We start from the raw sequence: 11254 nt of genomic DNA, 5'->3' as shown, positions 1-11254 counted from the left end.
GGCGGTGCCGCGGTGGTGGCGGGCGTTGCGCAGCTCCGCCGCCCTGAGCGGTTCCAGGAACTTGCTGAGGAAAATGCTCCGCAAAAAGAAGTAGGTGCCGGGCGGAGAGAGGGAGGGCCGGGGGTGGTTTGGTTTGTGTGAGAGGACTTGGCGGGTCTGGGGGAGCTCCCGTGCTGCCGGTAGCGTGGGGGAGAACCACCCGCCCCGGGGCGGCCTTGGAGCAGCAACCCCGGTGCCCCGTGGGGCTCCGCGGGCGGTCTTGTGCCACGTTACACCCATCTCTGAGGAAAGCGTGGGGTTGTTCTTCCACCCGGCCCGGCCCGCCATTGCAGCCGCGGGTGGGGAGAACGGCTTGGGGGGGGCGTGACACACGGGTGTCGTCGTCTGCCTTCAGGCGGGCGGCCTTCTCCTGACACGGGGAAGCCCGTTGTTTCTCTGAGCTGCTGAAAGGTAGAGCTGATTTTCTTTCCTCTTCCCAAAAGAAAGAAGTTTTGGTACGAGAGCCCGACCCTGGGATCTAAAATGGTAAGTGGAAGCTTTTGAGGCGTTGCGTTTATCCGCGCCGGGAGGAGCAAGCTTGGGCTTCTGCCGTCGTGTCCCAACTTTGGGAAACGCGTTTTCTGTAGGAGAAGGAGCACAATTTTGTGAATGAACACTAGGGCTCCAGTTTCACTGTGACACGCCAGGATTGCTGTGGAGAGAAGCCCTTCGGCTCCCCGTGGCTGTTTACCTCTTCTGTGCTGAACTTTCGTCTGTGCCAGCAGCAACACCAACACTCTCTCGCACGCTCTTGAACCCACAGCAGAGAACTGATCCAGGTTAAAACTTCTGGATACCAGCTCAGTTTTACAGAAAACAAGTTTTCCTGTTTGTTTTTCAAACAAGCAATGCTTTTCAGTTAATATGTGCCATATTTTAGAAAACAGATTTTATATAGCTTGCTACAAAATAATGAAGAAACTAAGAAACCTTGACTGTAATACATGAAGGTCAAAGATTTAGTGAACAGAAATACTCTTTATGGAAACACCTGATACATAAGACCTATATATAAAGCCATCGCAGCTGCAATAATGGCATTCTGAGAGTGTACTTAGTAGAGTGCACAAGACTGTATATAATTACCTAATACAAGTTCGTAACTACTGATTAATGTGTTGGTTTTTTTTTTTTAAAGATGTATAAACAAACCAAGTTGGCCTCTGTAATGAAAGATGACCAGACAAAAACTAGGAAAGAAGATAACATACGCTGCAGAGTCTTGAATAGTCTTATTCATAAAGCTGTGACAGAGATGATGGCTACCTCTGAAGTTAATCAAGAGCTTTATGATCTCAAGCTGGAAATCTGCAAGGCAAGTGCCAAAGCTACAGCTCGTGTTGAGCCGCTTTGACTACACCTTGAGGTCAGCATGGCGTGCCAAAGGAGCTCCCCTGGGTGTTGTGACGTGTGTGTGCAGGAGGAGTTTTACTGCATTGCTTCTGATGTGGCAGGGCACAGCAAGGTCTGGATTCACCTTGCGCGCTAGGAGAACTTTGCCACTGTTGTACCTGGCTTAGTAGACCTTTGCCACTATGATGCAAATGCAACTTAGGCCAACTAAATGGTGATTCTCCTGGTATGACTTATTTTCTGTTACTCAGACATGTATTATTTGCCTTGCCCTTTCAGAAGGAGCCTGTTTTTACTAATGTAAGTGTATCTTTCCAAAAGTCTTTTCTTTGTGCAGCTGTGTGAGAGTTGATACCTCATTGTGTCCCTCACCAGCGTCATTACACAGGTAGAAGACCTAAGTGGGGCATGAGCTTAGTTAAAAAAAAAAAAGGCAAGCTGAAGAAAATGACATTGGCAAGCAAGGTTCCAGAAAGAACTGGAATTTGTACTTAACTGTAGCTAGCGTTGTCATAGTTCACGGGTTTGAAAGGGGTGTTAAAGCTCTGGTTGAGGAGCTAAGTCAGTCTCCACATTCTTGTTTGTTGTCTGTAGTTTTTTCTTCCACATTTGCTGTTTTGCCAAGATTAAATGATACCCATGTTTGGCTTAAAAGTTTGATGGACTTAGTTTTGTTAGTTAGAAGCATGGAAAAATACTTGCACCTCATAGCTGCATCTGGGACAAGGGGTTTGGCATTTATGGTTCAAACAGATGTTTTTGCCAGCTGAATTAATTCTGTCTTCAAGCAAGTGATTAAAATTACATGGGCAAGATGAATTGGCTCTGTATGTGCAGTAGCCTTCATATAGTATTTCTGTCTCTCTCAGGCTTTGAGGATTGCTCGTCTAACTCAGATGGCATGTCTGAACATAAAAATACTGGCTGGTGTAGGCAAGCCACAGCACTTTCAGGAGGCATTGCTGTAAATGAAACAACTTATAACGTGAGAGAGGGAAAGAAACAGCCTTCTTCCAAATATAGTACAGCTTTTACTATAACTGTGTAGTGCTTAGTGTTTGTGCTGCACTGGGACATGGCTGAGACTCGGTCCCGATTTACTCTTGAGCTGATTCTGGTCTGATACCATTACTTCCGTTATCAAAAGAAATCTTCTAGCAGGCTTTCTGAAATCCATGAGAATTTGGTTTTTTTCAGTATCAAAAGTTAAAATTACATAATAGTAATACAGATAAGAATTGTGCTTCAGGCCTGATACATCAAACTTTTATCTGCTCACTGATATTATTCATGTGATGATGAAGAAATGGCTTGTGTTAGATAGGGTTGTTATGTGCTTACATCTGACTCAGTGTGGGAGATGAGGAGGGTTGATCCTGCAGTAGAAACAGCCGGTTAATGATCACGGTGGGTTTTTTATAGAGTGGTGGGTTTCCTGAGGGAGGAGTTAGTTAGTGGTGGAAAAAATCAGTATCGACTTTGGTTGTTGGGGACAGTCCATTCTGCCCTAGGAAAGAGTAGCACGGTCAACAGCAGACTGTGATGCAGTTTTTACTCCTGGGAATACTCTGATGGAGTTGTCTTTTCCTGCTGATGTATGTAGACACCTATTTGTCTGAAGAGTTGGTTTCTGGACTAGATGATCTCTGAACTGTGCCTTCCAATGGGTGGTTTATGCTTTCTCCTCCCTTTTCCCCTGCTCCTTCCTTCGGTTGAGCCAGATCGGTTATTAGAAGTTTGCTGAGTGTGCTCTCATAGTGAGAACCTGTTCTATAAGACGCTGCTGGATGCGATGAATGACAGTTACAGAAATCTTTCAGAATCCAATTTATGTTCCAGAAGTTTATTCTTCAGGAAGATTGTCAGTCTCTCTCCTGTGTGTTTTGCCCCTGCGCACCATGCGTTTTCAATTGCATGCATGACAGCTATGAATAGTAGCTGTTAGTGAGCTAGGGGTTCAGGCACTGGAGGTTGCCAGCAGGCTTTAGAACTGGAGAGACTCTTACATTGCAGTGGTATGGAGGGCGTCCTCTTTTCTGTCAATATCAAAAACAAACACTGGGTGACAACAAACCAGGCAGTGTCACAAGTCCTTCTGTAGTGGAAACTTACACTTTCAACTGTATTCCAAAACAGCATGCCATAAATTGTCATTCTGGACTATTGGTGGTGGTAGCACCATTGCATTGACTAAATGTAGCACTGTCAGTAACATTGCAGGTGTTGACAGACTTCTCCTCCATTTAATCTGGGTTGAAGGGGAGATTAGGCAGTGACTTGCCTAAATAAAAAAAGTTCTTTCAGGTACTGACTGTAAATCTTACTTGGTGTTAAACTCTACCTCTATAAAGGCACCATGTAATTACGGTTCTTAAGAGCAGAGATGGAAGAGGTTCTCCTAAGAATTTACATATCCAGTTTCGGTCACTGTATGCTTATTCATGAATTAGAGACTTTGTTGTGTAAGAAGTGTGTGTATATCTACAATTTAAAAGAAACATTTGTCTTTTTGCAGGTGTCCCTGGCATCAAACTTTTCAGCCTGTCGTGTGTACTGGAATCCTGCTGCCACTACGGAGAAAGAAAGTTACGTTGAAAGCGTACTGCAGAAGAGTGCTCCGCGTATACGGTACTGCTATGGGATAAACAGACCACTTCATACATTCATAGCCATGTGCCATTTCTTAAGTATTCCTAACAATCTATATCTGACCTGTTAGGATGCTTTAGTTTTTTAGATGTTTGGAGTCAGAGCATCTCCTGTGATGAGCCTCCCAGGGAAGGATGGCTGCATCAGACCAGCTGTGTATTCTCCTGCTGGAGCACAGCTGTCTTATTTGGCTTCTGTGCTTTCCTAGGATTGGACTGGGCTGAGCAGAAAGAAAGAGGAGTCTGGATGAAGTTTCACTTCATTGTACTAGTGGTGGTGGACAGGACATGCTGTGCACGACAGTAGGCCAGAATATGATGCTGCACAAGAGGACTGGCAATTACAAGTTTCTCCTTACAGATTCATTGAGCAGTTCTGGTCGCTATGGACAATTTGGACCACCAGAAGGGATGACTGATGTTACAGAAATCCTTTGCAATACTGACACCAAAAAATAAATGTCGGGATGCTACTGTGTATTGTAATGCTTTTACCCATTTTTGGCAGAGGGTCTAGTGAGTTTTCAGGATATCGCAGAGATTTTTGTCTCCCTCTTTCCTTGGCTTACCCTATGCTATCCAGCCAGTCTGTTGGAGGATCAGGACTTCACCCCATGGGGAAGGCAGCACTGAAGCACACTTGTAGGGCCATCTCCTTTCTCCCCATTTCCCTAGGCTGTGTAATTCCTGCTCCAGCACAGTCCTCTCTTCTACACCCAACAGTTTCCACTCTTTGACAAGTAATGTTGCTGGCTGGGAAGAAGATGAGGGGAGCCCTGTCAGTCCTTCCTGCAGCTCGCATGTAGGACTAGTTGTCGTGCCCTGCTGTAAGGGCTCTGTCCCCCACTGCTCTCACCCCTACAGTGGGGATAAGGAAGCCAAATGAAGTGGGGAAAGACCTGCGCCAGCCTGTGCCTGTAGGAGACAAAGGTGGGATCTGCAGCTAGTAGTTATTGTATGTTATACGTTTGGAGTTGGGATTCTGCAGTGATGTATTGCTTAGCACTAGCCTGAATGGATACCCATCAGACTGTAAGTTTTGCAAACCATTATCTTTAAATTTGCAGTACTGCTGGAATTAATTTAATATATTTTATCTGTACTGGAGGTGCTGTATTGTTACTCATACTGGTGAATGCTGTATTTTTGCCAGGTATCTTCTGACAAGTCAGCAGATTCTAGGAAATGTACCTCCAATAGTATTTTTAAAAGACAAAGAAGCTGCAGCTGTAAAAGAGGTAATTGTAATCTTTGACTCAGTGTACAAATATAATGATATGCAAACATGGTGACTTCGTGTACCATAATGCTTAGGAACACGGAGAGAATGATCATTCAATTGCTCTACCAATCTACATTAAAAATCAGTCTTTGTCTATACCCTTTCCTCTTCACGTTCCAAAGCTTTTTAGCAAAGAATCTTGAGTAGGACTGATGCTTATATACAAGGTAAAAGAATTCTTTTAGGTATAGCCTCTCGAAATTTTTCTGATGTTACTATTAAAATTTCTGAAGTGAAGTGTTCAAAGAAGCTTGTAGGCCAGACCATTAGGCCAAAAAAGAAATCCTAAAAAAAGAAATTATGATTTTAAGGAATAATATAGGGTAGGCAGTTGTCTGTTGCCTGGTATACAGATTATAGAAATGAGGTCTGAGGAGCTGTCTTCCACATTTTAAATGTTATGTTTTTTTTTAAATTCCATTGAATCTAATCAGTGATGTTTAATTTTTTTTTTACCCCAATCTTTTTCCATCTGTGAATTGTTAAAATGTTTCTAGGGAAGTGCAGATCTTTGCATAGAGGATGTGAGCTCACTCATACTATTTTTTTTTTTTATTATTATTTAAATTTTTAAAATCATCTTTACTATTTCACATTTTCTGTCAAGGTGTTGATAGTTTTAACTAGTTGAATTATTGCTAGAATAATGATGTTTTCTAGGAATTTGCTGTCATTAGGACTGTAAAATGAGATCTTTTCAATAGTGAGATATTCAGAAGAGAAAGGTGACACCGAGTGGAATTTCCTGAAAAACGTCACCTCAAGCTGTTGATGCGAATGTGAAGAACATTAGTTGAAAAGAGTACGTTCGCATTTCTGTGCCCTGAAGTGTCTTGTTCTTAGATGTGTTACTGTTACAACCAATTACTGTTGGTGACTTACAGGTTTGTGCAGTGTGTATTAGCAGAGCTGGAAGGGATAACAAGAACTCCAGATTCTTTAGAAATGCAGTGAACTGCTTGAACTTTCTGTGGTCAGAAAAATTCTGAGTTTCATGCCAATATACTGATCCACAGTGCAAATGTTTTTCACCTGCATTAGCATTAACAAAAAGCACAAGAATAGAAATGAACTAAACACTTCTGGAAGCCGTTTATATTTGTTATTATGCTCCCCCTAATTGACGCAAGGAATTCTGCACAACAAGTAACAAGTGATTATGGAAGCACTTTGTCATTACTGTTACTCTATTATTAACATACCTAGATGGAGCTACAAATATCTACTCCTGCAGGTCCTGCCTTTCAGGTCTGTTATTGTGGAACCTGTTCCATTTATCACTGTTTCTCAAACTTTGTTAAATGACCACTTACTCTTTTTGAAGAAGAAAACCCCTGGACTACCTTACCTTCAAGTTCAGTGCATAGGCACCAAGAAAGTTAACCACACAAGACGAGAAAAACCCTCCCTGTATAGCTTCTGTCAGTGAATGGCACTGGGAAGCACTTAGGTGGATCATCTTTTCACACTTTGCAGATCATCAGATTTATGTAATCCACAGATTTGAATAACAGGGCTTGAAATAACGTAGCTGAACCTAATTTTTAAGTATTGGAAGACAGGGAAGGACCATCCAATTCAGCTCCTAGAATACGCTGAATTAGAAGGGAAGTAACGTAAAGAAAAGTAGGAATGAAAGTTTCAAATGAGATAAAATTTTCAGAATTAGGTACAGTCTATAAGCACTGAATATACTAGTTTTGTAGCATTTACTGGTTAGGTGCCATGTTACAAGGGAGTTGGGAACTCAATATTTACATGTGATAGAAATACAAACTTGCAGAAAGGGGGAAGAAGTGAAAAAAATCTCAGTGCAAGGATGTTATGAAAAAGGATTTGCAAGACATATGACCAAATAAAACAAAAATTATATATGTCACACAGTCCCTAGCCAACTGTTCAGAATGTACGTGAGGCAAAAAACTTTGTAGGAGTCCCTGGATCAGGTACACTATTTGACACAAACTTCCCAGGCAACAAGTATCAGCAGTTCCATGTAAATGGAGGAAAAGGCTATTTTGAAATGGTTTTGCTAAATATTCCAAACATGTAGAAAATAAAATATTTGCCATTAGGTACGTGTCTGTTTCTTGTGTAGGTGTCAACAAAGTAAATTTAATACGGGACCTTTAACATGTATTGTCTTCGTGTGTTAACAGATTGAGGAATTATTGTCAATTGCTGATTTTGGACCTCCAGAAGAAGAAGAAGAAGAAATATTATCTCAAAATGATTCTAGGTGGGTTTTTTGAGTTGGAATTGTACAAGTGTCCATTTTCATCTCTGTTGGCGCACTTAAATTGGGTATTATTTGACATGACGGAAAGTATATTTTAGTTAGTGTGTATGTTGTTGTTATCTCAGAGTTGAGCAAATGGCGTTACAAGGAAATAGGAAGTAGAAGAGAGAGACTTTTTGGAAGACCTTACTGAAAAGGCATCTCAGCTTTTAAAGAGATCAGTTGGGCCCTTTTATCAACAGAAGAGGCTACAGAATAGCCTAGGACCAAACTAATATGTAATCATCCCAGAAATTAGATGTAGAGGATGGCATTTTATTTTGTGGCTTAAGCTTTCTTTACTAAAGTTACACCCATTTATTAAAATTAAGGAAAAATATTTCTTAGTATATATGCTCTGGTTTACTTTCATATTTTAGTGCAGACACATTTTTGTAGGCTATTTTGTTGGTTCTTGTGCACAGGTACCTTGCTGCAGACCACAGGTTTGCAAATATGGAAAGTCTATTTTTTATATACGTGGACCTCTCTTAAGCTGTGGAGAATGACTGAATTGTCACTTGTAACAGCATAGTGTATATGCTTTCAGAGGCAACTAACCCATAAGGTGATACCAGAACACAGTCTTAGAAGTCAGCTGTGTTTGATGTCTGTACTCTGAGTGACATAGTCATCAGACTTGTCACATGCAGACCCAATACTTGTTCTGGTATTAGTAGCTTTACTTTTATGAGGGAAATATTTTTAGGATTTCTAAGAATTCAAGACTCAATGTGTTCGTGATAATTTAAAAAAAAAAACGCTTTGCAGCAGTAATATTTGTTTCTTGCTGGTAACTTTCTCATGAGGATAAGCGCTCTACTTTTACCAGTACTCCTCTACTTCACCACTTTTTTTGCTGGTATAAGTTTGGTTTGTTATACACGAGTTACAAGTTTACTGACAGATCTCCCTAAGTTAACAAAAAGTAAGTTAATTTAGCATTCTTCTGTGAGGGATTTTTGGCTATTGAGGGATAGGGCTGAACAGTCTATTGGAATAATGATTCTGTGGACTGGATGCTCTCAAAGCCAACAGCCTCGCACTTGTGGGCTGCAGTCTGTTGGTGGAAATGCCTTTTGTGCCTTAACGTCTCACAGGACGGTCATCAGGTGCAAGTCAGAAATAGCTTCTTGGGGGAAATTGTTGTGACAGACTTTCCCACAGGGCACCTAACCTCTTCCTCTGTTTGTGTCTTGTGGAAATACTTAAGTCCAGCTCGAGGTGCCATATACTGCCACTCGTACATCTGTCTGACATGTTTTGGGCACAGGCTGCTGCTTCTCACTTCTTGGAAGAGTTGGGAGAAGTCTTAACTTCCTTGGGGCTCCCAGGTCCAGTGCTCATGCTGTTACCTATGCACAGCTTTTCCCAGAAACAAGCAGTTTTATCTGGAATGTAGTTGCATTATTGGCTTCCCCCCATTAAATCTGTTGACACACTGGCAGGCTTATGCACAGCTTGTCCTTGGACGCATAGTCTGGTGGTATCTCTTCCTTCTTAACATAGGGAGCACAATGCGGAACACAGTGCATTAATAAAGTCAAACTGAAGACTCCAGTTTATTTCTGTGTTACTCAAGTTGTCACAGTTAGCATTGCCCCTTAAAATATACACGGGGAAAAAACCCCATATTTGTTTTCCTTTCCACAGTGAACTGTTCTCTTCAGCAACTCAATCTTCAGATTCACCCATGCCGTCTAATCTTTTTGGTATTGATCATGAACTGCTGAATAAGCAGATAATGGACTACAAAAGACTGAAAGTCTCAAGAGATATAGGAAGCATTGCCTGGACAGAAGAGCAGGAGCAGCAGCTTTCTAAGATTCAAAAGAAAATGAAAAAGAAAAAAACAAGGAATCCTCCTGATGATGACATTACACCACAGAAATACTTACTGGACAGATACGAAGATGATGACTGGGATGATAACACTGAATCAGTCTTGGACTGTGATCTGGAGGGTGAATTACAGGAAGAGGTAGATTAATTGGAGGCGGATGATGGCAAAACTCTAAGTCAGCCTACGGATAAACTGAAATGAAGTGAAAAAGCCACTCCCTTTAAAATGGAGGCTGCCAATGCCGAAAAAAAGACTGCTATACATACTGAAAGATTAGTTTTGTACACCCTGTTTACCACTTCCTCTTTTGAACTAATAGGTTTGTCACATGTGGGGAGGTTTGCTAGCATAAAGTATGTAAGATAAACAAAAATGCTATTTGTGACATTCTGTTAAGCAGCTTTCAAGCTGCTGCAGTTGTAGGACTTTCAACCAGAGAGCAGTTTTGTAATAACAAAATATACATAGTGAGCACTAAGTTAAAACTTCTTGCAGTTCTGTCAATTATTTCCAATAAAATTATGGTGTCTCTGTCGAAATAAAATGCCTTCTTTTTTTTGAGTGATCTGGATAAAAATAATCACAAAGTGATGGTGTCTGTTATTCTAAGGTCAGGAAGGAAGAGGGAAGCAAAATAATGACAGTGGCGTTCAAAGAGCAGCCTTCAGCGCACAAAGACCAGGACAGGGCATTCTCTAGAGGACCTAGTCTAATGGGGGAACTCTTTCCACAAGAAGGTGAAACTCACTGAAATTATGGCCAATAAAGTTACAACCCTGAAAGAAAATAAATTTATATATTTTAATATTTAGGAGTTTACAGTTGTGCAAGGGGAACTGCAGCCAGAAAAGAATAGAGAACTGCTTATCTGTTGGGTAAAATTGGGTAAAGCATTGACCATGACTGAAAAAAAATGTATTAAAAACTCAAAGGCAGAGACAAAGCAGCAGGGAAGAATGCCCCGGTAACGTTAGATTTGGAAATGGATAGTGAATCATATAAAAAGTGAGAATAAAGCTTTCTGGCTCAAAGCAAGTAAAAAATAATAGCATGAGTGTATAAAGTCAGAAGGGCTGAAGCTTCAAAATAAGTTACAACTAACAAGGTAGTAAAAAGGAATTCTACCAGAAGTAAGGAACGTTTAATTCCATTAGTTAATGGGGAAGTAAAGAAAGGCAATGCAGGGGAGGTTGGACTACAGTATGTTGCTCTAGTTTTTCAAACAGATTTAAAAGACAGCGAGTATAAGCTCCAGAATATAAAAGATAGTCTAAAGGATTTTTGGGTTGAAGAGAGGAGTTCAGGTCAGCAAAGAACACTGAAATTCACTGTAGGTTATTTAATAATCCCCTTGAAGCATATTCTGAAGATTGATTGCCTGTAAAAATATGGAGAGGATATGGGCTACGAATGTCCATAGGCTATGCTATAAGCTGTTCAGAGCTTGTATTGAATAAGGGCCAGGATCTTATAAATGTATCTATCACTTCTATTAGGGTACATACCGAAGCTGTAGCTCACATTAGTACTTGCCTAACTTGAAGTAGGTGAATAATCCCACAAATTTCAGCATGCCTTGTTGGGGCTTTCCAGGAGTTCTTCCTAAATTCCACAGGACAGACACACTTTGAAGCAGATGCTTTAGTTTGTTTTCCAGTGAGTGAAGGTATTTATCATATCAGAAACTGTTCATGTGCAGTATCACTGTCAATCAAAGCTAGCCATGATTTTGTTGCAACTTGGCAACAAAGCTCTTAACTTTCTGAATGAACGACAGGAACCTCTTAATTGGTACTTGCTAAATGAATCCA

General features: G+C 41.0%; 1 protein-coding gene across 1 annotated transcript; it reads left to right on the top strand.

Annotated features, from left to right (window-relative positions):
- Positions 1-6: 6 nt before the first annotated feature.
- Positions 7-9959, top strand: RBFA (ribosome binding factor A (putative)). The gene is made up of 7 exons (XM_010576935.1): positions 7-90; positions 483-525; positions 1178-1354; positions 3908-4020; positions 5194-5278; positions 7482-7561; positions 9254-9959. The coding sequence occupies exons 1-7, from the start codon at positions 74-76 to the stop codon at positions 9588-9590; spliced, it is 852 nt and encodes a 283-aa protein (XP_010575237.1). The 5' UTR covers positions 7-73; the 3' UTR covers positions 9591-9959.
- The last annotated feature ends 1295 nt before the right edge of the window (positions 9960-11254 follow it).

The sequence above is a fragment of the Haliaeetus leucocephalus genome, unplaced genomic scaffold, assembly GCF_000737465.1.
Source record: "Haliaeetus leucocephalus isolate CR32 unplaced genomic scaffold, Haliaeetus_leucocephalus-4.0 Scaffold41, whole genome shotgun sequence".
Taxonomy (NCBI): domain Eukaryota; kingdom Metazoa; phylum Chordata; class Aves; order Accipitriformes; family Accipitridae; genus Haliaeetus; species Haliaeetus leucocephalus.
This window is presented reverse-complemented; position numbering and strand designations above follow the sequence as displayed.

Coding starts and splice junctions, on each gene's coding strand:
- RBFA (XM_010576935.1), top strand. Junction 1,355..3,907: donor TCAAGCTGGAAATCTGCAAG/GCAAGTGCCAAA, acceptor GTCTTTTTGCAG/GTGTCCCTGGCATCAAACTT. Junction 5,279..7,481: donor AAGCTGCAGCTGTAAAAGAG/GTAATTGTAATC, acceptor GTGTGTTAACAG/ATTGAGGAATTATTGTCAAT.